Raw genomic sequence first — 26,770 nt, 5'->3', positions numbered from 1 at the left:
CACATCAACGTTTCATTTTTTGAAATGAGCAAGTGCTATTAGTTGGTGAAGGGAAGTGAAAAAGAAGGACATCCGTCACTGTCGTTGGAAGTATTGCAGACCAGAAAATGGTTGCCTAACGTTTGTCTCTTTTTGTGTGTGCCGTGACAAGAGAAAAACTAGACAGTGAATTTGATTTATGCATAAACGCCATGGGAGCCAATATGGGCAAAACGAACGGTGGCTCCCTGCTGGAAAATCTGACATTGCCTTCGACTCACCCAACTCTGCACATCGTCATGCTCGGTTTAGACAGCGCCGGCAAGACGACGGCTCTCTACCGGCTTAAGTTCGATCAATACGTCAACACGGTCTGACTTGTTTGCCATTTCTTTTTACCCAATCTTCTTATGAAACTTAACTCTAAAAATAATTCTTCAAACAGGTTCCAACGATCGGCTTCAATTGCGAAAAAATCCGAGCCTTGTCTGGCAAAGCCAAGGGTACTCAGTTTCTAGTCTGGGATGTAGGTAAGATATATACAAATTATGATGGCAATCTGTGTGTGAACCCACTTTGGAAGAAAGTTTTTTTTTTTGTGAAAAGAGGAAGATTGTTATTATTATTCAGTGGAGGGAGAAAGTTTAGAAGACGTCTGGCATATACTTGGATGCACTCTTGTCGCTTTAAAGAGATTCAGAATAAATCTTTGTAGCATCTGACAGGCTTAAAATAGGCTCTACGGAACGCACACAAAAGCCAGAATACTTAAAAAGGTTCTTGCATTTTTCAACAGGCTATCGTCGGTATAATACCGTTTGATTGATAGACATTGATCGGCTATGCCAGTGTTGAATATTTGTCGAGTTTCCAAATTCGGTTGAAAGTGGAATAAATTTGCGAGGCCCAATGTTATCGAACATGGACATTTGCTATGTGTGAACCTTCAACTGTTCGCAAAGTCCTTTAAAGAAGCATCGACTGTTGTTTGTTTCGCTGAAAATGTTACTAGCATAAATCGATTCTGACAGCCACTTGAAATGTTGATATTCTTTTCCTTGGCAGGTGGGCAAGAGAAATTACGACCTTTATGGAAGTCCTACACCCGTTGTACAGGTATGCCAAAGACCGTACGGGACTTCTTGTTTGAATAATAAAACAAAATCAGGTTTTTTTTTGCTAATGCCCGGATAACCTTGTGCCCGTTAGATGCGATCGTTTTCGTGGTGGACAGCGTCGATGTCGAGCGAATGGAAGAAGCTAAAATGGAATTGATGCGAACAGCCAAAAGCCCGGACAATAGTCAAGTGCCCATTTTGATCCTGGCCAATAAACAGGACTTACCTGGAGCTCGAGATCCGAAGGAAATCGAAAAACATCTCGGACTTCACGAACTGGGTACCGGTCACCTGTACCACGTCCAACCTGCGTGCGCCATTACGGGCGAAGGACTTGACGATGGATTGGACATCCTCTACGAAATGATTCACAAGCGCAAGAAACACTCGAAAATGACGCGAAATAAAAATAAAATACCCACCAAATAAGTACGGACGGAAATACGTTTTGGACAAAGGAAGGATCCACGCACCAAAGACGTTGCCTGGCAGCAGCATAACACGGCATATATATATAAATAACAGTAGAAAAAAAAAACGGGAATTGTGGTATTATTTTTCCGCTCTCTTGGCTTCTATTCTTCTTTTTTTTTTTGCTCATCGTGTGTGCAAAAAAAAAGAGGAAGTTGAGAAACACTTAAAGTCGTGTATTATTTTGACTCTTTTTTTTTCTTTTCTTGTACAATTGTAAAAGTTTTGTTTCGTTTTCGCTGTCGTGTCTTCACGTGTGTGTGTGTGTGTTTCGTTTGTTTGTACATGTAAGCGTGCGTGTTGTAAAAGCCAATGTGATACGAAGAAGAAAACGGCAAAAAAAAAAATTAATAAGATGACGATATACGAGAAGAGAAATACAGTGTCTGTTCTTTCATTTTGTTAGACATAAACCATGGTCGCATGCATAATTTATTTTAATTGCACGTCTCTGTCCTCTAGCTGATTTGCATCTCACTATAGGGTAGACAAAAAGGAAAAGTTTTTGTTTTTTTCTGATTAAAGAATACGCCCACTTGTATTCACGCGGGAGTCCACCCATTTCCAAGCGTTGCTGGCACTTCACTTTGAATCCAGGTGGATCTATTGATAGCTACGATGACGTTATTGAACTTTTCTTCTGTATCGCTCTACAACTTTCCAAAAGAAAATCGTCTTTATGTCAAACGTCCCCTGTCAAGTTTGGAAATAAAAAGAATGGGAAGTCCCGGTGATTTACCACATCCCCAACACGTTATAGCACCCAAAAGAACGAAGAAGAAAAAGCTATTCATCTTGTTAAGTCTCATGCTGTGCCAAACAATACGCCATTTTAGGGTTTTCTGTTTTTCTTTTCTACAAAAAAAAAAAAAAAAAAGAGGAATTTAGCACGCAGTACACGAGATGATATTTCAATATCTCTTTCCGGTTGATGGCAGCTATATGTATATCAGCTGGTACCAGCTGCTTTTTTTGGGGAGTGGGATGGGCTTTTCTTAGTATCCCGACATTTTGTTTATACGGATGGTTTTTAAAACAAAACAAAAAGAAAGGGCAGATAAGAAATACTCTTTTTCGGGGGACGAACAGGGTGGAAAAGACGAACAAAATTTGACGATTGGGTTTGGCAACTCATGACTAACCAGCTGCGACATGCAAGCTGCTTTTTATTTATGTCTTGCGGACAGGAAGAGGAGACCAGACCTAGATGTTGGTAAGTTAACGAAATCGAATCCGTCGCTGCCTTCAAAAGTCCGCCCTATAGTCGCCATCGTTATAGTTTGACTGCCGCTCATAATATAACAACTCTCCCCCCTTCTTTTAGGGCTTGTGTTATATTGACTTGAGAGGGAAAAAAAGGGGGGCTCGGAACCAGTCTGTCTGTCGCTTTAAATTTCGTTTCTTATCTATTCTTTCGGTGTACAATTTCTTCCTAGACTGACAATCCCATTATGTTTGTTATATCCCTCATATACAGCTATTCTTTAACCAACGAGGCCTCATTGATGAAAAGACTCGAGCAATGGGCTCTTGTATACATATACATGTACACAACACACAAAAGAATAGGAAATAATACAAGCAGACCCCGTCACGGTTTTTTTTTTGTGGAGTACATCCGCTGGATAACTGAATACATCCAGAAAATAAAAGAATGGGAAAAAAAATTGGGGAGAACTTTTAAACGCCGTAGCAACGGGCGCGGCACGATAGACTCGGATGTTAGGACGCACACCCTTAGCATTAATCTAACGTTCCCAAGTGTTGGGGTCTCTCCCTTTTGCCCGTGGGCTTATTTCATGCTAAGATGAACGCGAAGAAAATTAGACACACACACACACACAACAACAAAAAAAAAGAGGCGCTTATAAGGACTTTTAATCAGCAAGAAATCTTCTCCTGATTAGATCCGGGCTTCGGGAAAAGAAACGACTGGTCAGACGTCCGTGACGGATACGGGTGATTTGCATAGACGCGCTATTTCTTCGGTGTGCACGGCCCCGGACTATTGGCTCTATATTGATGACAAGCACTTGTGTATACACGAAGGGAAGAAGATGAAGCTATAATCAAGCGCCTCTTGTTATAAACGCCGACTCTAAATCACGATTTTTTCTTTTACAGGAGAGAAAAGATGAACTCAACAATAGAGAAAAGAGGGGAGACGAGGTTCACTTCACCGACCGTGAGCAGTTGGGAATGTTTGATTGGTTTAAGACTGAAAAGTCGGCATCTCTTTCTTTAAAAAAAAAAAAAAGAGAGTGTAGGTGGAAGAATCTACATCCCTATCAACGTCAAATATTTTGTGACAAGACCACCACCGACCGAGTATAATTTATAGACGGGACTCGGCGGGATTGTTTACGACACAAGAAAGAGGTGCGGCTTTTGCCGAGCCGCTTATTATTAAAGAAAAAGAAAACGATATTGATCCTTGGGTGTATCTAACGTGGACACATTTTCCCTTTCAAAAATAGTTTTCGAAAAAAAAAAATAAAAAAATGTTTCATGGGAAAAAACACTGTGTGTGTTAAAAGGTTTCAAAAAAAAAAAATCAAATGTTTTTCTTACCGCATTTGGGAGAGAAGAAATTTAGATTTGAAAGAACGCCATGTTTGGTTATCGCGCGCTTTAAGTCACGTGACTGAGCTGACCCGCGTCTTCTAAAAGAACTCTAAGAGTATAATTAACCTACATCCAAAGTTTTGCTTGATACCGTGTTCAGAAACTATGACCGTATAACTGAAACAAGGAATAATAAAAAGGAAAAAAACCGTTAAGATGAGAACTATAGCTCAATTTGAAGAAAACGGTTGAACCCGTTTTAACCAGTGTGCACAAAAACAACCAAGTTTAACCCTCGTAAAAATAAGAAGTTGTTTAAAAGAAAAGGGGGGGGGGCATCTTGACACAAAAGGGGTTTTAGGTGAAATTTCACCCATCTACCTGTAAGTTGACGATCCATCAACTTTGACTCGTGTTTATAACCTTCGACTAGTTGTTCCAAGTGAAACTGTGAGAGGTTTGGAGAAAAAAACAATCACATTGATTTTTCTCCTTCTTTTGGACATGAAAAAGGAAGAAACAAGGGGGAAGTTGAGCCCCCCAACTGAGAGCATCACCTCCAAGTTCCCCCCACCTGCTATCTTTTAGTTAGTTTACCTGTTCAAAGAAATAGGGACAAAATGTGCTTTCCCCCTTTTTAAAAGCAAAAAGAAATCAGATTTTCTGTTTTTAGCCTGAAGAGAGAATTTGCCAATCACGGAGATTTATTTTCGGAGAAAAGATGAACGATAGTACGACGACCTCACCAAAACAACTATTTACCAAACAAAAACAAAAAAAGTAGAATTACTCTACTTGAATAAACAGGGAAGTCGACCATATGGCATCGAGTAAATTGCCTATCGGTACATAAAAGAAAACGACTAAAGAATCGATCTCAAGTAACAGGATTGTTTTTGTTTCGTTAACATCCAACCTAACCGGTAAAATTAATTGGTAAGCTCGTCGTGCAATAATCTGTTTAAAAACTCGGAAAACAAGTAGTAAACTTTTATATGCTAGTCTCTCTTCTTTTGCTACAATTTGGGAGGGGGTTTGTTGGTGCAGACGAAAACAATGTAACATTATCCGTTTACGGCGACATTACGGTAATTAACGCACATAAAAGGATAAATCAGGGACCTTAAAAAAAAAAAGAAATTTTAAGTTGCGTCAATTTTTGTAACGTGACACGATTTCGGCACACGCGTTTCAATATAGCCGAGTTTCATTTTTAGAAAATGGCGTGCATAATCAGAAAAGACCATATAAGTAAACGAGTAGCGAGTCGGACGAATTGGGGCTATCCATAATTATAGAACGCGTAGTTACGTAAAAAACCAGTCAGAAATTTATTTTTTTTTTTAGAATGTCTTTCCCCTTGTCATGTTTGAGGTGAACAACAAAAAGTTAGCTATCACGTCTCAAGGTTTCGGTACGTTAACCAATTAGTCTTGACAATTAATGCGGGACAGACTTTTCTCATTTTAGAAACGTTCACAAATTCGTTCCACGTCCCAAAAATCGATGAAAACTATAAATTCAAAATTTACTTTTAAAAAAATTCAGAGAGAACCATCAACGAGGCTTTTGTCGATACTTTGGGAGTTGTAACGGTCGTAATAAAAAGAAAAAAATCACATCTATTCAGCGTTTGTACACCCAAGAATGGCGACTTTTCTTTTTTTTTTGGTATCGACCCAGGTGTTTTGTTGTGTAGGGGAGAAAAGGCAATGCTGACCTGGTTCCAACAAAAGACTCTGTTGAATAGCAGGTTGCCAGTCAAACATAAAAAAGATTCCATCACATGAACTACGTACAAAATTTTCTTGTTTAGAACCTGTTTGAAAAAAAAATAAAATAAAACAACAACATATTCTATGGGTTTTCGTTCTTTTCGCCTACGTCAGAGAGCTGATGATGTGGCGTGCGGTTTTCCAGTTACTATCTAGCATATCTATGTTTCGAAACATAGAAGAAGAAAAAAAAGAGAAAAACTTGTAAAATATTTCTTGTAGACACGACAGATACCGCCCTTTAAGAAAGAAACAGTTAATTGAATTCAAGCAACGGTTTAGACTTTTTCTTGCTTTCGATCGCCGTTGACTGTGAACTTTTTCAAAAGTTCATGGCCTCTTAAATCTCCGAAAAAAATAAATTTAATGTACCGTTTGTTTTGTTTGTTTTTTTGAACTTTTTCTTTAGAAAGCTTTCCCCCCTGGCTTTATTGGTATCGTCTGTCCTGATTGCAGAAATGTCTATAAAAATCCCAATCGATGTGTTACAAAAATAAACCGTCGGAAGTGGGTCAATAGGCCGCGATGTGAACAGCCGCGTGAAAAAAAAAGCACGCTGACCGTACTTGTTTGCATTGTTTCAATTCCGGCCCCTTTTTTCTTGGTAGGAATACAACGAGAAAAAAAAACACAGCTTTCTGAATCAAAGGTTTTTCCGTTTGTGTGGTTCGTGATGAAATATGGAGATGATGGGCTAATTTGCATATGCGCAGCACATTCCATTACCGTGACGTGAAGAAAAAGTTCCAATCATCAAAAAAGAAATCTTTTCTGATGATATTCTTTTAAAGAATATCACACGTATAGAATAACATTCTAGGAGGAGAAAAACATAATAATAAAAGAAATCTTTAGCACTCCCCCTAGTGTAACAGTCTCATGTATAAACAGACGCCATCCCGAAGGGAGAAAAGGATGGAAGAGAAAAATGTAAATGACCCTGATTCAAATAGCCACATCCACGCGCACGCGCAGACAATAATAGACTAAGCCGTCACGAATTTTTTCCATTTCCTACCTTCTTCCTCGGGAAGAATTCAGTTGAAAGCGAAACAAATTTGATAATCAAGTTTTATACACACACGTATGCCAGTCTGCAGAGTCCATCAATCCTTGACCATTTGAAGTCTCAGACATGTTCAGATAAGTTATTATACATGCCATCTTATGAAAAAAAGGATTTAATAAGACAGCATGGTCCATTGGCAAATGGATAGCTTTTTAAAATGGCATTATATGAACAGATATAAGTTTTTTTTTCATATCGAAAATGAGTGGCCATTTGGCATGTTAGACGAAAGACTCGCCTCCGTTTGGTACAACTTTAGCACACCATCTACACACATCGTCATGATCGTAAAAACAACCGACAAAAGTATCGGAGCGAAAAAAGTGCAACTTGATAGGGTAAAAATGACTATCTAGCAACCAAGTGCTCACGACGTCATGCAACGGAACGAAAATAAGGAGGGGGGAAAATCACGTAAGCCCAACAAGCAATGGGTAATTTCGGTTGTCGTGAGAACACCTACCTGAATCGTAGTATTGGCTTGAAGCCAACAGCAGTGCTATCTTCCGACTTGCGTGAGAAATCTTCCCGATCCATTAAAAAAGCAAAAGATAAAAGTAAAAGAAAAGGACGAAGACCTCCTGGTCGACAGATGTGAAACGCATGGCCCCCACACCAGCAGTCGACATCATCAAGGCAATTGTTTTTTTGTTTTTTGGCTACGTTGAAAGAAAAAAAATGAAACCAAAAGTTGTCGAAACATTTTTGTGGCTGATGTGGGATTTGTAGATAAGTTGTTAAAACAATGAAATGAAAAAAAAACATTCGGGAAAGCTTTTTGACATATGTAGGCTCTTGCCTCGGTCGATCGATAAAATTTCATTAGATAAAGGAGGTGACACGTCAATGTTGACTATGCTCTTGCGAAAGAATGGGTAAGTCTTGCAGGATATCTCGTATGGCCAACGGAGAAAAAACATGTGGGACTATGATAGGACAACTGGTCAAGTCCTGAGAGAAATAACTGAAAAAACTGGAGAGGAAAAACGAAATGTCAGTTGAACAGTTCCCAAGACGTATTTGCCGCCATGTTGGCAACGCGGCCTGCGTCACGATCGTTCACGAAGGACAGTCTAGAGTGTATAGCAGATAAAGAAAAGAGACCTGATTGCTTCATCGTAGTACACATTGAAAAAAGTGAAGGGGGGTATATACGAAGACAAATAATGCGCTTCGAGTTCATCATCGTTCGTGTTGTTAATCTCGCTTAAGTCGTGAGTATCCTGAAATATTACAATAGCTAGAGCGAGAGAATGACCGACTAATTGTTTGAAATCTCAGCCAAACACCCAAGTGCTGTCACTTTTTCTTTGTAAGCCAATAATTTATGTGTGGGCCGACGCTGACGTTGCTCCATTTTCCTCCACTTGTTCTGCTCCGAATATTTGTTCGTGTGGATGATAAGAAAACAATCAGTCGGCCATTTGCTCTGCGTGCATGATTGGATAGTAAAAGTCTACAACAATCTATTGTCTTTTGCTCAACGTAGAGTGGAAAAATGACAACAAGCTTTAATGCTACCACGAGAGACTGGAATGAGACTACAATTCCTGCAGTGTATGATACCACAATAGCTTCTAGTGATGTTGACTACAATTCTAGTATCTTGCCGAACACATCTTCTACTGCATCACCCCATCATCACGATTCCATTTGGTTGATGTCTGCCTCGGCTCAAGGAATAGCGGGAGTGTTTGTCTGGGCAGCTGTGTTTATTACTTGCCATCAGGTTTGTTAAGCATTGATTAAACACGATGAGTGTGGTTTCAATCATCATTCTACAACTTTTCTCTCTCGCAGATTTACCAGTATCTGAGGTTTTACACCCACCCTTCGGAGCAGCGTTGGATAGTCAGAATCCTCTTCATTGTCCCCATTTACGCCCTCACTTCTTGGTTTTCTCTTCTCTTCTTCCACAAAAACAGCTATTATGTCTACTTTGACACATTCCGCGATTGCTACGAAGCTTTCGTTATCTACAATTTCTTGAGCCTCTGCTACGAGTATTTAGGTGGGGAAGGCAATATTATGAGCGAAATTAGAGGCAAACCCATCAGGTATAACACGATGCTATTTTGTTGTAATTACGTTTGATCACTATTGATTATTGTTTGTCCATGTCATGTGTGTGTAGGTCGAGCTGGTTCTACTGCACCTGCTGTCTGTCGGGTCGGCAATATTCGATTGAATTTCTTCGTTTTTGCAAACAGGCCACACTTCAATTTTGCGCTGTCAAACCTTGCATGGCTTTTGTAACTGTTATTTTGCAATCACAAGGCCTCTATTCCGACGGTGATTGGAGGTACGTATCTAATTACCTATTCATGATTTGTTGCCTAGCCAACCCCCTGTCTTTCAATTGATTGATGGGTTGTTTTTACGATTTAGCCCCCAGTCCGGCTATCTGTACATCACGATCATCAACAACGTCTCCATCACATTGGCTCTCTACGCGCTCTTCCTCTTCTTCTTTGCTACCAAAGATCTGCTCTCACCCTACGATCCAGTTCTCAAATTTGCCATCATCAAATCCATCATTTTTTTGTGCTTCTGGCAAGGTAACAACTGGTCAGCGTGTGTGTGTATGTGTGCGTATCGTTTTCATTGTGAAAATATTTGGCCTAGAAAACCGCAATTTTGTTCCCATGATCGTAAAAATCAACCAGAAAGTTTTCTGTGTAAAAAAAATATGGCCCATAAGTGATGAGATATGATCTCAAGAGTTTTAAAAGAAAACCTGGGTGGTGAGAATATTACGAAAACTGCCTGGGAATAGTCTGACATTATACCTCCTCCCCCATCCATTCTGAATTTAGTTCGGCCACGTTGATCGTTTTTCAACCCTTACGATTTAAACGAGATAAATGTTGTTGTGTTATAAGGAAGCCTTAGCTGATGGATGTTTTGTATTGAAAACTTTGTGTGTGGTCTCTCGTGCAGGTGTATTGCTGGCCGTGCTGGAAACGTTGGAAATTATCTCTCCGATCTATGGCCCCGACGGCAGTCCATCAACCAATGCTGGAACCGTTTCGGCTGGCTACCAAAATTTCTTGGTATTTTTATCTGCAAATGAATCGTCTCAATTCTTTTACTGATTTTTTCATTGCATTTTCAAATAGGTTTGCATTGAAATGGGTTTCGCTGCCATAGCCTTGCGCTACGCTTTCCCCGTTACGGTTTACGCCCAGAATTGCGCTACCGATTCGCGCGGGCGCACAGTCACCATGCAAAGTATCTCGAGCAGCTTAAAGGTATTTGTCATGTCCTTATCATGTAAAGCTACGTGATGTAACTGATTACTTTTACGGGAGCATAGGAAACGGTCAATCCAAAAGATATCATGACGGATGCATTCCACAATTTTCACCCGCAGTACCAACAGTACACACAATACAGCGCCAGTAAGTTTACGTTATCTTTATCGTTTTCTTATCTGGTAGGTGAGATCATTTTGTGTGAATCATTAGGTGGATCGGTATCTCGTGGCGCTGGTGGACGGCCAAGTCGCAATGGAACATTTGACACTGACGAATCGGGTCCTGCCATTCATCGTACGACTCCGACTCTTCATCCGGCACCGTCGACATCAAATGCAATTGCTTCTCCTTCAGTTCCCGTCAATTCAGGTGGTGCTGCTACGTCTTCATTTTCAACTACTATTGCTGCTCCTAATGCAACTACTTCTTCTGCTACTGCTGCTCATTCTTCAACATCGTCAGCTCCCGCCCAGTCAGGCAATGGAGGTCCTGTTGGGGTCCCTCCATCGCGTCTCGCTTATACAGAAAAGACGATGCTTCTCAGCTCTGATGACGAATTCCAGTGAGCTTTTAAAAGCCCCGTCATACACAGGAACAGCAACTAGACACATACACACGTGAGGGATTCACACTTGTGTCCCGCCATTTCGATGACATATACACACTTACATAATATTATCGTTACTGATGTTGTTGTTGTTGTTGGGCAATCACACACACACAAAAGACACTTATTTCTTTTCTTTTTTTCCTTTTTTTTTTTTTTAATAATACCGCGTCAAATTTTTCATCCCTCCCTCTCCTCGAATGTATTTGTAATAATTTTCCTCTTTTCATTTTTGTTTACTTATTGTTTAAGTTCTCTCCGGGTCAACGTACTATATGTAAACGGTATATATTATAAATATATTATTCAGTGTTGAGTGTATTTACCTGTTTCTTTTTTTTTTCTTGTTTGTTCTTTCAAATGTTCTCGTCAAGCGTGTCATAATTTATTGGATAACGAAGACGCCATTTTTTGATAGCTCTTTTTCACTTTTTTCGTTGCATGCCATTTTTAATCATTCTGCATTATCAATTTTTCTATTTTTTGGCACCGAAACGAGATCAATGTCAATCCACCCATGCACTACATCACTCGCAATCATAATTTCCGTCTTCAGCTGTTCTTGATTATTATTCAATTTTTTTTTTGTTCATTGTGTTAACAAACCAGAAAAACGAGGTTGTTTCCAGGAATGGGAACGACATTTTACGAACGGGACTCGAAAAAAAATGTTACTATTCATTGTGATTGAAGAACACGACCGTAATACACAGGGCAAATAAAAACCAGTTTGAGAGATAATCAAAGAACAAATAAAAATACAAAAAAAAAACACTTTTTTTTTTTTTTCAATTGTTACCATACCAGGAGCCACTGAAACCGACCGAGTCTTCGTAATAGGTTAGAAGGCAGCCCAGTAGGGTGACACCCGGGGGTTACTACCGGAAGGTACTGGCGCGACATACGTAGATGTGATTTTTTCAGTATTCGCTTATCGCCAGTACCTTCCGGTGGTAAGCCGGGTCCGAGCCCTACCGACCAGTGTGCAACTTTAATTTCTTTTTAAATATTTGGTTGAATGGCTAAAGAGATGACGACAAACGGATTTGCACATTCTAGTGTATTCGAAGCCACGTGGCAGTGTTATTTGTGAATCCGCAACAGCACTAGGATTGTTTAATTTTTTTTTTCTTTTCCTTTCAACATATTTTTTTTTTCTTTTTTGTAAACATTTTCTTTTATTTCAATTTTTTCCTTTCTTTTACCGCTCATTCGTGTACCTTGTAGACCTTGGGAAATTAAAATAAAAAAGAAAAATGCATGTGTGGAGGGTGTGTGTGTGTTTAACTTCCGCGACACCGTGCGGATGAGAATAAGGGCAGGCGAAGGGACACAACAAAAAATGTTTAAATGACAAATCAAACAGGGAAAAATTCAGAAAAAAAATTATTCATACATTCAAGCACGTAATCATGATCATCATCAATTTATGTACTGTATATGTTTTAAAAAAAAGTTTAACAACCAAATTAACAACAAGATAAAAAAGAGAACAAACATGAACGAAATTATTAAAGAGACATGTAAGATCAATCGAACCAGCGGGAGACGTCATCAACAATCATTTGAATTTTCGTTCACATCATTTTCATTCTTTAGCAATTCTCTTTGAATTTTTAGCTTTTTTTTTTTTCAAGGCAGAGGTGTGTACGTATACAAAACACGTGTGGCGGACGCGATTCATTTCTCTTTTTAGATTTTTTTTAAGCCGGTTTCTTCTCTCCTCCTCCTTTCTCCTTCTTTTCCCTTCCTCAATGAAAATGATATAAAAAAAAGCTAAATTATAATAAGAAAATGTCTCGATATTTAGGCCTAATAGTTGATCGAATAAAAGAAAGAAAAATTGAGACACAATGACAACGTGGGTTCTTGCCCTCCGATTAAGAAAAGAAAAATATTTCAACGATGGAGAACAATTAGAATTTCGGTGTGTGTCTGTTTTTTTCTTGTGGGTGGTGGATTTGGTGGATGCACAGAAATTTTTTAAAAAGAATTGGGGGGAGGGGATATTGTCGTTATTTTTATTTCATTTTTTTTTTTTTTTGCTTCCTATCGGGTTACAAACGTGATGACATCACAGTCGGGAGTGTTTTTTTGTTTTGTTTTTGTTTTCCTTTTGGAAGAGTTGATAAAATAACAGAAACAACTAACAGGTTTTTCTTGTCTTCGATTGAGAACCGGAAGATTTTTTTTTTTTTTTTGTAGGGGAAAAAAAAAATACGTTTAAATGGGAAGATTTTTTCGTTTTTCAACACATGCCATCGACTATACATATTTATATATAAAAGTTACCTAACCCTATTTTTATATGTATTCGAAAAAAAAAAAAGATGGGAAATTCTTGTTCGGCCGAATTTTTGTTTTCAAGTCTTTGAAATATTTCGTCTAAATTTTTTCTTTTTCTTTTGAAAATCAAAAAATAAAGATGTGGAATACAAACATCTTTTTTGATAAATTCGACAACGTTGCCCAGTGGATTTTAATGAGAAGACGAAAAAGTTGGAGAAATTCAAAAATAAAAGTAAACCGTCTTTTGTTTTTTTCAACCTCTTTCGTATCACAAAGCGACAATGAAAGATTTACAGTTTCTCCATCCACACACCAACCGAAATCCATTTTGAAAAATAAAAAATTTATTCAATTTTTTTTTAACTTGTGAAACCGAGCGAAAAATTTTTAACCTACATGGCACCCCGATTTTTTAGACAAACTGTTTCTCATTTGTAGGAAATGAAAACGTCAACAAAGTTGCTACTAAATAGCGCCAGATTTTTTTCTGATTGAACGAGAAAAAAATTTTTTTTTTCATCTGGAAGCCATTTTTCCCCTTTTTTTGCGTCTTTTGAGCTGCATTTGGCGGGTTGAAAGCTAATTGCAAAAAAAAAAAAATTCAGAGTTCATAAAAGAAATGAATCACTTCACTCCCGATTTTCCTAGCGACATAAACTGAAAAGCGACATTTTCCTTCTTCGATTTGTCAGGGGAAAAAGTAACAAACAAAATGTGTATCTAAGAAAGACAAATTCCTTTTTTGCAACGAGAAACTCTTTTGGCATGACACACACGTCCCCGACTCCGATCGATACTTCCGTCTGCCTCCTAGTTGATCGATCCGTCTACTTTGATTCTCGTAAAAAAAGATGTCTAGACATTTTCAAATGGTGGAGGAACATGCGACAATAATAATAAAAAAAAGAACCTGCACTTTTATCCCTTTCAATTAATGTTCTCTTTTTTTTTGAACCCATCGGTTATTGGAGAAAGGAGAGATAATGAGGAGAGAGAAAGAAAACACCCTGCAAACGGTTGCGAAAAAAGAGGAAAAAAAGAAACACACAACAATAAACCAAACACACGAGGATTTTGCGAAAAAAAAATCCTCACTCTTCGTCAATGTGTCGTGTTTCTATGTGAGTTATTTTTTTCGTACTTTTTTCTCGTATACTTTGAACGCAACACGAACGAAAAAAGGAAAGTCCCGGACGATGGGAGAAAGAGAGTGAAATGTCTTAAAAATGAATTCATATGAAACAATTTTTATAGATACGCCCACGCATTTCGGGATTATTATTTTCTGTTTCTTGTTTGAAAAGAAAACCTGAACCTGTTAACAATTTTGTTTAATGATAGGAACATGGCCTGAAGGCTTTTTTTTTTCTAACTTGTTATGATAATTGTTTAAAAATCGTATTTTCGAAAATGTTTCCTTTTTAGCCGCCAAAAACGGCCAATCAAAACTGTTTTCACCGGTGTGGCACACAACATCTTGCTATCTTTTCCACACGCACACAAAAAATGGTGGAAATGGTATATTTTTTAAAAAACAATTTCCCATTTTTTTTTTAAACTTCTTTTCAACCCTTTTTCCCTCTAAATTATTTTCTTTGCATATCAGCCGCCAGCTAAGGTTTTCGCGGGGGGAGGAAAATGACGTTTCAAAAAAAAAAAAAAAAAAAAATCAATACAAAGATAGAAAAAAGAGAAGTTAAAAGAGATATATCTATATACTTTATAGAGTTGTCGGGATCATATTTAGCTGTCGTCATTTCGTTTTGAAAGTCTTGCTAACGTCTGCTCACGGGACGCTGTCTTTCTGGACGCTTCCATTCACCGTGTAGTTGGTTGCCATGTTGTTGTTGGGGACGCACTCCTTGTCCATATGTCCACCCATTTGATTGTGAGACGTTTCCCCTACGAAAAGAGAGACATTGAATCGACCCAAGAAAATGTTAGAACAATTGATCTTCGGTCGAGCACTAATTTTTGTGTCAAGCGTTTTACCAGAATTCTATTAGTTACCCAAAGCATCCGATCGGTATTTGGCTGCATGCTGATCGGCCATCTTGTTATTGCTACCTCCTCCGCCGTACATGGATTGGCCCATGGAGCCAAGACTCAGCAGATCGTAGTGATAAGGTCGGTGAGGGAACGGTACAAAATGATAGGGTCCGGAAGCTGGATTACTAGCAGCTGCCGCAGCGGCAGCCGCCTGGTGGTGGTGATGATGCCCGTGATGAGTCAGGTAAGTGGGCGGTGCTTGTTGAGATGAGCCTTCGTGAGCAGCAAGTTCAATCCGGCTGGCAGCCGGCGTATCGGCCATCCGTTCAGGAGAAGCGGATGCAGTGCCAGCCGGGGTAGGAGCACCCGACGCAGCATTGTTATTGTTTTGTCCAGGACGGGTCATCATGTTGATAGGGAAGGGAGATGTGGCCCGGTCCTGAGTCGAGATCCCGCCGGCGCCAGGCGCCAACACGCGGCTAAACGTCGTCGTCGGCCGGTCGGAATTGTTCAATTTCACTCGCAACAATCCTTTGGCATTGTTACGTCCACCGGCGTTGCCGGACCTCATCGGTCCTCCACGTGCCTCGGCCAGCAATTGCTGCTGGTCGTCCTCGATATGCTTTTTGAAATGTTTCTCCATCGATGCCTGATCGACGAATTTCTTTTTGCATTTGGCGTCCGGGCAAGAATACGGACGTTTGCCCGAATGCGTCCGGATGTGCTGATTAAGTATGGCTTTTTGCCGGAAGCATTTAGTACACTGTGGACAAACGTACGGCTTCTCTCCTGTATGAATCCGGATATGCTGGTTGAGTATCGCCTTCTGACGGAACGCCTAGCCACCGCCACCGAAAAAAAGGATTTTTTAACAAATGATTCCATCCGATTCGACATTGTCAAATTCAGCTCGTGCCTGAAAAATACCTTTTCACAATAGGTGCATCCATAGGGTCGCTCATCCGAATGGATCCGTAAATGCTGCACTAAATGAGACTGCTGTCGGAAGCGTTTGTGGCAATCGGGACAATCAAACGGTCGTTCGTCCGTATGAGTCCGTTCATGTTGGGCCAATGTCGCCTTTTGTTTGAATCCACGCCCACAGACCTCCAAAGTAAAAAAATAAAATAAATATGTACATTTTCGACAACATACACATTAGACATTCCAAGAAGCAATCCGTTGCAAGATACGAAAATATTCAAAACACAAAAACAAAACAAGAAAAAGACGATGGCCACTGTAAATTAGACAAGACGGATTGTCTTATTCTGAGAAGTGATGACACCATCACGCTAACTGAATGCTAATCAACTAAATAAAATAAAAAGAACCAGTTGGCAAAAACAAACTGGATGCAAGGGAAAGTTGCCCTTAAAAAAAAAAACTTACGTAATAAAAAAAAAACTAAGGAAGAAATAAAAAAAAATAATAAAACCAGTTTTTCCCAATCAGTGCCCAAAGGTGTGCGGGATACCAGGGTATTAATACCTGACATCCAAATGAACGTACATCACTGCCCGGTTTAGGTTCTTTCTTCTGTTTAGGTCCGCCAATGCCGCTACCGTGTCCACCACTACCATGCCCGTGAACTCCGTGTCCACCGTGCGCGACGTGTCCGACCTGCTGGGCAGCGTGCGCGGCGGCGGCTGCAGCCGCAGCGGCTAATCCAGCTCCATCTTTCGTCAAAAGGTACGGAGCGGGGAAGCCGAGTGGCGTCAATCCGGAATTAGCCGGACTCTGTAGGGCGCCCAAATAGGATAATTGGCTAGTAGTCGATCCAGGACTGGAGGCTTCTTCCATTACGCTGCACGGAGAAAGTAACGGGTTGGGTTGGCCCGCCCCGCCGGCTGCATTCGCTCCCCCATTATCCGAACTAGACGCTGAAGATATCCGGCTTCCGGCTCCTGGCCCATCTGAAGAATGAGGATTGCGTGTCGAACCCCCAGGTCTTTCTAAAGCCGCTTGCTGCTGCTGCTGTTGCTGCTGTTGTTGCTGTTGTTGTTGCTGCTGCTGTTGGCCGGGATTACAATAGGAGCCGGTCGTACTGACGGAAACGCCCGAAGGGTAGCCCAGCGTAGAGTAATCGCGAGCAATAGGCATGTAGTGTCGTCCCTGGCCGTTTCCTCCGCTCAGAAAATGTGTCGCCACCTATGTGGAATGACGCAAGCATATTATAAATCAAATATGAATAAATTACAGTAAAGGAATGCAACTTTTCTGGAAATGACGTAAAAAATGTATCTTGGTGGTCAGCCGGAAATATAATCAATCAATTTTGAATTTTCCCGCGTATTAACAGCTACGTAGTTTGACTTGTCTCTTGATACGTAGAATTCCATTTCTCTGCTGTGTTTTTTCTTTTTTCTAACGAATACGTGCGCGTTTCTACGAAAAAAAGCCGATTGCGCACGAGATACAAAACAGAAAAAAGAAACGCCAAGAGGAAAAAAAAAAAAAGTAGGAAGAAAAAATGTCACGAGAATCAAGTAGAACAAATTGTTATTTTTCTAATTCCCGGATTGTTGTTTTTAAGAGGGAAAATAAACTCGTTGTCGTTGATTTCAAAAGTCTTTTACCCTATACGGACCATTATCAAGATATCCACTCGAAACCCATTTGGATGATTCTAAGAAACCCCAAAACTGGCCCGTGTCTTTTTTTTTTTATGTACCGGTATTAGTATTCGATTCGAAATATCAAACGAGTAGGACGGCATTAAGCCCAGCAGCAATCGTACTCAAAGTTTTGTTATTTTCCCATTTTAAATGATTTTTTTCGTGCTGCGTTTCTCGATTAATTCTATCCCTCCCTTTTTGTTTTGTGCGTTTGTTACAATTTCAGTCGAATTTCTTAGGAAAGACCACTCCCAATCGAGTTCACCTTGAGGAGACTGTCATCGTCGGTGAAGGAAGACAGCGGGGCGTATTTGTCCGCCGAGGGGAGCTGATGGCCTCGAGCTCCTCCGCCGTTACTACCGCCGTTGCCACAATCGTCTCCATTATTCAAACGGGCCGCCGACGACGACGATCCGCCGGCTGAGGAAGAAGATGAATGGTGATTGGCTGAACGTTGAATGCTCGGGTCTGTTCCGTTGGTGACGTTATATTTCGGCGGGTTGCATTTGTTTGTGTTGCTCCCTCCTTCGTCTCCAGCTACGGTCCCACTGCCGGCTGCTGCTGGAGGCGGAGGCGGTGGCGGCGGGGCCAATGACGACCGCATTCCGCCTCCGCTTTGGCCCAGCAATGTCCGAGAGTAGCCGGCCACCCCGGCCGAATCCGGCCATACTGGATAATTCATCATGGAGGTAGTTGTGCGTGTATTAAACACGCGATTTTGGATGCCTTCTCCGGATTCAAAGTTTTTTTTTGTTTCTTCTCACTTTTTTGTTTGGCTTTTTAATCGACTACTGTATTACCCCATTCACCCGTCTCCCCAACAAAAAAACAAAAATGTAAATAAATAAAAAATAAAATAAGGAACAGCTCACTCCAACCTGTATGAAGATAGTAGACAACAAACAAACAAAAATAAAACAAGAAAATGATTAAAAGCAAGTTTCATGTTTTTCAATAGTCATTAAACATTTCTCTCTAATGGTTTTCGGAGATAGTAATGAATAACGGAGAAAGAAAAAGTTTTTAGCGTTCGTGCCCCGCCGGCCTTCTAGACATATTAAAACATCGAGTATCAGAGAGAGAGAGCATATATACATGTAATACGTGATACGTAATGGTGATGGGGTGTGCGTTGATAAAAGAAATCTATGTTAAAGGAGAACGAAGCAGAAGAAAAAAACGGCGGGAAAAAAATCCCGTCGGGTGGACGCTACAGCGCCATTAGCGACATCTACGGTGAAAAATGTCAGTACAGGCTCCCGACCCCCCTCCCTCCTTCTCCCGGGTCACACACAAAAAAAGATGGGGGAACAGAAAAAAAAGGCAGCCTAAAACTGGTTTTGGCAACCTAGAAGTGGCTCCGTTTCTTTGGTGGCTTTTTTGGTTGCTGTAACTCATTAAAGTGGTTCAGCCATCATATACAGGAGGTGAGTTACAACTCTATTATTTTCGTTCAGGGTCGTCAAATGATCAATTTTACCCCGTTATCTAACAATATCGACCTACCACCGACAAAACGATTATCAATAACAAAAGGAATAACCTCTTTTTTTTCGGTAGATAACCCAGTTCACCCTTACCCTTGACAACAAAAAGATGAGTATCTCAGTCATTGCACGAACTGCACGTGCTGGCCCCAAATTTATTCGGCCAAGAGTCAATCACGTAAGAAATGTGGGCTTTGCAGCAATTGCATCGAAACTTACGTCGAGTGATGCAGGCCTGTGCGATTCTGAAGTCTCAGCGAGTTGAATATCCGATCAATCTTGCTCAGTAGCAGCGGCTCCATGATCTTTTTGGGGGGACCCAGAGTAAAGCGTTAGAAGAAGTAAGTAAGTAAAAAAAAAAAAAAAACTGCACCAGAAAAAGACACAGACACAGATACACACAAAACAACACTCACTCATTCACTGGTGATGGCCGCTTTTTCTTTTTCTTTTGTCGATGATGTTGATGATGTTAATCATTTGCTCTCGTTTGGCTCACAAACACACAAATTTTTATAGTTGTACTGTGTGGTAGAGATGGTGGAGTTGTTGCTTTCTCCACTTTTATTTTGTTGTTTTTCGCATGAAAAATGGCCCCGTCAAAATAAAATGTTTGGTGTGAGGCTCACCAGACCGATCAGGCCTGGGCACAAACCGCTCGCACTGCGGTGGTGGTATGTTGTCGAATGGGGAAAGAAACGTTTCGCAAACAAGAACAAGTCAGCAGCAATGTGGCCCTGTGTGCCGGTGTGGAATATATAAAAAAGAAGAAACGGACACAACAAAGCTGCTACACACACACACACACACAGCGAAAGACATACGGATCTTTTCTTCTTTTCTTTTCCTTCTTCTTCTTTTTTAATAATCAAAAAGGAGCAAGCAGAAAAGGGGTGCTACTCTCGTCCTGCACGACGAACGAGACACAGGAGCAGACAGCACAACGGCAGTGAGAGCACACACGGGCAAACGGACGAACGGGCGTGCAGCAACGGACCCGGCCTCGGCACCCAAAAAAAGAAGTGAGACACACACACACACACACACACACAGTAAGAGGGGGCAGGCCCTCCCCATCCCGCCTGTTCGAAAAAGAAGAGGGTTTGGATTGGATATCCGAACCGCAATGGCCGCCCCTCACTGTGTCTGTAGTTTCCTTCTTTTCTTCACGAGCCCCACCCATTTTGTTTTTCTCGGAAAAAAAGGGAAAAAAAAAGGTTAGAATAATAGGAATGGACGTCAACTAGCGCCATGGCTTGTATCTACCACGAGGGTTCCCTTTTTCCATTAGCTTTGGTGAATGTGTGCTTTGATGAATATCAACATCTAAGAGTTGGCCATTTTTTTTTTCCTCAGCAATGGTCGAGTGCAGTAACAAAACTTCTCGCCTTGCATTATGCAAATAGATAGATGGCGTTGCTTGAGCATGGCCAGACGATTCGATCGAAACCTACTGCTGCTGTGTATGGCCTTGGAACTGACTTTTTTTTTTCCATTATTATTATTATTATTTTTTTTTATTCTTTCACTTTTTCTTGCCGGTCTCCTTCCCTCCTTTTTCATCAACCTCCCCTTTCTTCCGCCCATTCCTCCCACTATCCATCTATCGACTTCCTCGAACGGCCGAAGGATGGGTTCCCGCAACACCCCGTGTGTCTGCTCTGCGCCGACGTTTTGGCGCTTGGCCTTGATCGGTTCTACCGCCGCCCGATTGTGATCCATTTCCGAGTAAAATCCCGAACACAGTGACACACCTCTAGCTCTCTAGGTGTGTCACTTTAGATGTCCATCAACGTCCAGATAAGAAACGACGACGATTCTTCAACAATCTGAAAAATAGAGGAAAATGAATAAAAACCTGTTTCAATGTCTTGTTATGCGAACGCGTCCGTTCCTGTGTTGATCTTGTCGTGTCATGTAGCCAGTCTCCCTCTATCACCCTCTCTTGTGCAGGGCAGCATAAAAGTTGACGTAATTTGTTTTCACGTGACTAGATAAAAAGGGAAAAAAAGATCGAAAAAACCCGGTTCATCCTCTTCTTTCGAGTCGTTTTCATTTTACTTATTTATTATTATTATATTTTTGTGGTCAAAGTTTTCCGATTCCGACAAATAATTTTTCTATTTCTTCATTTGTGGTGGCGGCAATCCAGCAGACGAAACCGCAGGAAAAAAATGGTCGCCATTCGCTATCGTCATCATCATCTAGTTGGATGGATATGGCCCATATTATCGTTCTTTTTTTTTAAATATATGTTTCATTGGATTATACAAAGATCCTAAACATACTGGACCCGGGAATTCGCTTTCCAATGAGGACACATACACAAGAGTCATTACGGATAGTTTTTTTCTTTTTTTTTTCCTCTTTTTTTTTTGTTGTGCTCTTTCTTCAAGATGGATGACTCTGGGGCGGATGTCTTTTTTTGGTGCAAGTTTGAAAGAGTGCTGGAGGCTGGGTGAAGGGAGGGAAAAAGCCGTTCGTCACACCGAAAAAGGAAAAAAAAAAGTGAACAGCACACACGACAAAAAAACATGGGATAGGCGCCATCTTCATCCAAACGAAAAGTTTTACCCACACAGTGAAAGCGGTTCAGACTCCGACTCGAATCCGCTTCCTCCCCCTTCACTCTCTCCTCTTGTGTGTGTATGTTGCTCGTCGTTTCGTCCTAGTCGTTTCGGGAGTGTGTTTATTTTTAATTCTCTCCCTTTTAACCTTCAGCGGGTAAAAAAACAGGCATTCGAGTAGGGAGGCAGAGGAGCGAGAGAGAAAAGAGAAGGCCACAGAAAATAGAGATGAAAAGAAAAAAAAAACTGTATTTTTTTTTCCTACAACAGCCGGAGATAGATGGTGAGAGACAGCAGCAGCGAGCAAAAAATATGAAGTCAACCCTTAAGGCATTTTTTTTTAGACCGTCAATGAGGAATGCGTTAAAAAACTGGTGAACGGTACAATTCTAAGAAAAGATACGTAGGTGGAAAAGAAAAGGGAAACATCGATTGGCATTGAAGGCCAAAATGGTGTGTACTGGTGGCGGTTTGGCATTGCATATTACACGGAATAGAAGGGAATAAAGTTGATATATTGATGCAGAGTGGTTGCATAAATTGGGAGAGGGCTTTCGGCTTTTGTGTGTGTCTGAGTGTGTAATGTGCGTGAGAAAAATTCCTCATAGTGCGGGCAGTTTTTCCTACAGCGTACTTGATAACTTTATTTTGCGACCGCTAGGTGGCGTAAATAATCGAGCTGATGCAATCAGGCTACAAATAAAAAAGATAACCGGAGCCTTGCAATGGTTTTGCGCCAATGGTGACCGACTTGCAAACTATCAAGAAACTTTGAATAACTTGAGATTTTTAATGCTCACTCTCAAAACTTGGCTACCATAAAAACTGAGTTAACGAATAAAAACATTTTGGGTCTCCGGTAAATAATTTAATAATACATAATTAATTTGTGTACAATTTAATAAATTTCTCCATGTTCCAGATGGCGCTAAAGCTATTTGCAGACGATGCACGTCTGCAGACTCATCAGTCGACCCATTCGTTCAGTGTTCAGTATTCTCCATGACATCCAACAGAACAGTGCCAATAAAATTTTTTCTGCGTACCATTCGGTGAACCATTATGGGATACTAGCGCTTTTTGCGTTTAAACGCACACCCCCGTGTGCCTGCACAACTATATTTAAAATGGAGTAAGTTATGTTTCAATTGACTTATTTTTAAAAGTGTTTAAAAAGGGATTATCGTCCCAAACACAGCTTTGATTTGCAAGTGAAACGCCATTTTTTTGTGTTGTGCAATCCTTTTCACCTTCGTCGGTGTCCCTCATTGACGTCACCAAAATGTGAAAGGCTACAATACTTGGAGAATTGTTTCAAAAGAAATTGCCATGTGTTTATAAATCCAAACAAAAGCAAATGATTCATCATTTGACAGTGTATCTACACTTGTCAAAATGAAATGTTTATTAATATCATTTCACTTTCTAGGTCTTTTAGCCTGCTTTCCCCTTCAGCCGCCCTGCCGACAAGAAAAACTATAATTATAATACAAAGTGACTACCCTGAATACATTAATGGAATTCCATCATCCCCACATCAAAATGGAATTAGGAGAAATGGACAGCAATCTGGGGGCCTTCTGGTCGCCCGCTTTTGAGGAGGATGTCTTCAATAGCACATTTGTTTGGAGAGATCGAGGTGGGTAGTTTTCCTGTGGCAAAACATATGTTGATATAAAATGGTTATATTCTAAAAATATAGGTGAAGGCTCATTTGTAACAGCTGAGAATGGAAATGAAAATCGACGTAAATTAGCCACAGAGTTGCTGGAGGTGCTGGATAGTTCCAAAATACAACATGACAGTAAGTCACACATGTTACCAAATGTCAAAACTGCCAATTTCCTTTTTGATCGTCTTAGTTTTGGCAGCAATAATAATTTATTAAGGAAATACGCTAGTTTTGTTTGTGAAAAATAAGACGTCGAAAAATGCGGTTGATGCAAAACAAGGGGGTCAAAGTTGACTTTGTTTTCTGTGTTAGTTTGTCTTGTATAACGACAAATTAATGGCTTCTTGATCTTTTCCTTCGTGCTGTCCTCGTGCTTATCACGTGATTCATTTTTTATAGCCAAGTTCCGAGGGTTGTCTATCTAGAACAACTCTGGCCTGTCTATAAGTTTGGTAGCCCTCTTCAGCGTTTCCAGTCACGAAAAGTCCAGAAAGCAACACTAACACAGCCAACGTCTTTAATCTTCTTGGAATTTGTTTTTCGAGAAATTCTAGTCTACTGTGTTTTCAGCGTTGCTGCTTCTATAGCGCATCTAATTGTAGTAGTAGCGAAATCATTCTTATAATTTTTTAAAACAAAGAAGGGCAAAAAAATGTCTCCCATCCCCTACCATATCTTATGGGTAAGGGAAATGATTATCGCTTCGCAAAAAATTAACCGTCGAAAGTGATGCTCATAGTTTGCCAAGTGTTTAACGTCAAATTCATATTAGTTTTGTATTGTCGAATTGGGTACACAAAATTGTCATGGGTAGAATGCGGTATCATCTTTTAGCAGGTTTGATGCCCTCGATCGTCGATTGTGATAAGTTTAACCATCTTCTTGTACTGTACAGATTCCTGTTCTGGATGGTTGGAGGAGCCAATGGACTTGGAAATCTTTGGGCAGTCACTGGTGGAGTCGCCTTCGATTTCACTGGATGAAACCGAAGCCTTCCCACTTTCACCCTGCCCATCAAGTCCCCTGACCCCAGAAGCTCCCACACCTATCCATCCGGAGAGTCCTCAGGAATTATATCCATCCCAGGTATTGCCCAATTCCGTTTCAGTACGTGAACTCTTAAGCATGTGTAATCATTGCAAATGTTCTCCTATTAGGATGATTTGTTTTCAATTAAACCCGACGTACCCGTTATAACGATTCCGGAAGATAATGAAGAACTACTTGAGTCGCTGGAATCGTTACTTCATGAAATTGCGGAAGAAGAAGCTGCTTCAACGCCCTTTCAGCCAGAAATTACGCAAGAAGATGAAGAGATAACGTCGTTACTCCTTCACTCTCTTATCAAAGGTATGTATGGTACGTAAGGTTTTTTTTTTTTACCGATAAGTCTACATCATTGGTTCAATATCTAGGTGATGTTGTTTCAAGTCAAGTTCATGATGAACTGGCTGAATTTATCACGCTGATAAACGGGAACGGAATTGAACTCAACGATGTGTCGGCAATTCCAATCGTACCGGCCTCTCCTATGTCTTCTATTAGAGATGGAAAATTGGAATCGAGTGATCCAGAATGGATACCAGCTACACCTCGTTCTTCGGGACGCAAGACAAACTGTAATCACACCACTGCTGCTACGTTGCGTAAGCCACGCAAGAAGACTCTCAAAGTAGATGACCGTCGTCTCCGAAAAAAAGAACAGAACAAATCAGCTGCAACTCGCTATCGCATCAAGAAAAAATTCGAATTGGACATATTACTAGAAGAGGAGGCTGCTCTTGAACAACGTAACCGGCAATTGCAATCGAAACATGATGACTTGGCCAATGAAGTCCGATATCTAAAGAAATTGATGCGCGAAGTTTTTGACAACCGCAAACGTCGTTAAACCTGTATACTCTTTTCTCTCTTGAAAGCTGTCGCTTTATTCCTCTTTTTATCTGAAACAAATGTAGTCTCGCATCCTTTATTATCCTCATATGGAAGTCATTTTACCATCGAGATTTTCTGCCATTCCATCACCCATATTTAGGCAAAATCGCGACTCAACTAGCCTGTGAATCTTGAAGACAACGTCCAATTATGATGGCCAACTCGTTCGGTCGGATGCTTCTTATCTGAAAGTTGTCCTCAGTTTTCCTGGTTCTCTGTTTTGCTAAAAGCCTCTTATTTACGAAAATGTCATTTAGTTCACTTTCACAGTAAAATGGTGTCGGTATCTTATTATTTGTCTACTTCATTTTCACTTCATCATCGAATCTTTACAGAATATCATTGCTGTAGTTAATTGATGTTTAGATTAGAAGCTAGTGCTACACGAAAAATTGGCAGACATGGGGTGAATGAAATGTTTTTGCGAAGTTGGAAATGTAAAACGCATCACATAAATATCCCCAAGTTTATCGTTTGAAGTATCGCCCGCCATACCAGGTCATAAAATTGAAAACAAATACTATCATAGCTGGAATCGGTGATTGGGAAATCGATTTTGATGCAATTAGCGCAATAAGCTCGAGTTTCTTATGACGTAAATTTTTGTGTCGGTTAAATCTTTGTAAAACATTGCAAAGACAACGCAATACTAGTGCGTTATCATTAAAAACCGTTATTGTGACAGAACAACAGTGAGATTGGAACTAGTTAATCTAGAGCTTGTTGCCAGAGAGGTCCGTTAAAAATGGTCGATCAGAATGTCGAGAACAAAATTAAGGAATATTTAGATTCCCCTGAGAAATTCAAGAAGGTCATCAAGTTTTTAGAAAAGGAAGCAAACGCGGATTACAACATCATTTTGGTAGCTTCCATAAGTGTTGATCAAACTTTCCAAGATCTTGTCAATAAATTAGTGAAAGAAATCGACAACCCGAGTTCAAAAGCAAAAGCACCGACAACCGGAGTTCGGAAGCATTCCTCGCCCTTTCCGGATGGAAAACTCGGAGCTGTCTCAGATTGTACAATCCAAACACATAATAATACCTCATCATCTTGGATCGAGATGGAAACAGTCATAAGAGTTACTGGAAAATTTGCGGGAGCTGTAGTTGGCACAGCTGTTTCACCTGGTATCGGAACTGTTATCGGAGGACTTGTTGGTGGACAACTGTCAACATCTCTTGCTGGCATGATGCAGAGTTAGGCAACGCTGATTGTCCATAGCCTACATGGCACGCGGTAGAAACTTGGAACTTTGGGCCTTCGTCGGAAAATAATAAAGTCCCAATACAGTATATAATTGTATTTTTGTATTGCAAAAATCCTTGTTAATCCAAGAGTACATTGCGAAAAGAAAATGTATTCCGTTGCA

The 26,770-nt window shown here is 40.4% G+C and overlaps 5 protein-coding genes across 10 annotated transcripts; 4 read left to right on the top strand and 1 right to left on the bottom strand.

The window, feature by feature from the left end:
- Positions 1 to 191: 191 nt before the first annotated feature.
- LOC116932014 (ADP-ribosylation factor-like protein 4C) lies at positions 192 to 1,965 on the top strand. The gene is made up of 4 exons (XM_032939705.2): positions 192 to 350; positions 425 to 509; positions 1,045 to 1,095; positions 1,189 to 1,965. The coding sequence occupies exons 1-4, from the start codon at positions 192 to 194 to the stop codon at positions 1,524 to 1,526; spliced, it is 633 nt and encodes a 210-aa protein (XP_032795596.1). The 3' UTR covers positions 1,527 to 1,965.
- Positions 1,966 to 8,013: 6,048 nt separating this feature from the next.
- Positions 8,014 to 11,569, top strand: LOC116923998 (transmembrane protein 184B). Its single transcript, XM_032930527.2, has 9 exons — positions 8,014 to 8,191; positions 8,467 to 8,706; positions 8,778 to 9,034; positions 9,112 to 9,279; positions 9,366 to 9,535; positions 9,918 to 10,030; positions 10,097 to 10,228; positions 10,294 to 10,378; positions 10,445 to 11,569. Exons 2-9 carry the CDS (start codon positions 8,476 to 8,478, stop codon positions 10,798 to 10,800), a joined length of 1,512 nt encoding a protein of 503 aa, XP_032786418.2. The 5' UTR covers positions 8,014 to 8,191; positions 8,467 to 8,475; the 3' UTR covers positions 10,801 to 11,569.
- A 317-nt stretch (positions 11,570 to 11,886) lies between these two features.
- On the bottom strand, positions 11,887 to 20,259 carry LOC116933246 (zinc finger protein 668). Of its 6 annotated transcripts, none has more exons than XR_006646669.1 (8): positions 19,641 to 20,253; positions 19,444 to 19,529; positions 18,003 to 18,615; positions 16,611 to 17,270; positions 16,047 to 16,226; positions 15,141 to 15,957; positions 14,850 to 15,032; positions 11,887 to 14,743 (listed from the first exon to the last, which is right to left on the bottom strand). XR_006646669.1 is itself a non-coding variant. In XM_045173629.1 (7 exons), exons 3-7 carry the CDS (start codon positions 18,420 to 18,422, stop codon positions 14,917 to 14,919), a joined length of 2,172 nt encoding a protein of 723 aa, XP_045029564.1. In that variant the 5' UTR covers positions 18,423 to 18,615; positions 19,444 to 19,529; positions 19,641 to 20,259; the 3' UTR covers positions 11,887 to 14,916. The 6 variants fall into 6 exon arrangements, 3 of the variants coding, with proteins under 3 accessions (XP_045029564.1, XP_045029565.1, XP_045029563.1); XR_006646670.1 differs by having other exon boundaries at positions 11,887 to 12,591; XR_006646671.1 differs by having other exon boundaries at positions 11,887 to 12,587.
- Positions 20,260 to 22,761: 2,502 nt separating this feature from the next.
- Positions 22,762 to 25,689, top strand: LOC116923156 (cyclic AMP-dependent transcription factor ATF-4). Its single transcript, XM_032929631.2, has 6 exons — positions 22,762 to 22,923; positions 23,221 to 23,430; positions 23,494 to 23,595; positions 24,359 to 24,549; positions 24,621 to 24,813; positions 24,879 to 25,689. Exons 2-6 carry the CDS (start codon positions 23,307 to 23,309, stop codon positions 25,352 to 25,354), a joined length of 1,086 nt encoding a protein of 361 aa, XP_032785522.2. The 5' UTR covers positions 22,762 to 22,923; positions 23,221 to 23,306; the 3' UTR covers positions 25,355 to 25,689.
- Positions 25,690 to 25,834: 145 nt separating this feature from the next.
- Positions 25,835 to 26,760, top strand: LOC116923159. Its single transcript, XM_032929635.2, has one exon. It carries the CDS (start codon positions 26,144 to 26,146, stop codon positions 26,600 to 26,602), a length of 459 nt encoding a protein of 152 aa, XP_032785526.2. The 5' UTR covers positions 25,835 to 26,143; the 3' UTR covers positions 26,603 to 26,760.
- The last annotated feature ends 10 nt before the right edge of the window (positions 26,761 to 26,770 follow it).

This window comes from Daphnia magna, linkage group LG5, assembly GCF_020631705.1.
Source record: "Daphnia magna isolate NIES linkage group LG5, ASM2063170v1.1, whole genome shotgun sequence".
Taxonomy (NCBI): Eukaryota; Metazoa; Arthropoda; class Branchiopoda; order Diplostraca; family Daphniidae; genus Daphnia; species Daphnia magna.
The sequence above is the reverse complement of the archived record's forward strand: the minus strand, read 5'-3'. Positions and strand labels throughout refer to the sequence as shown.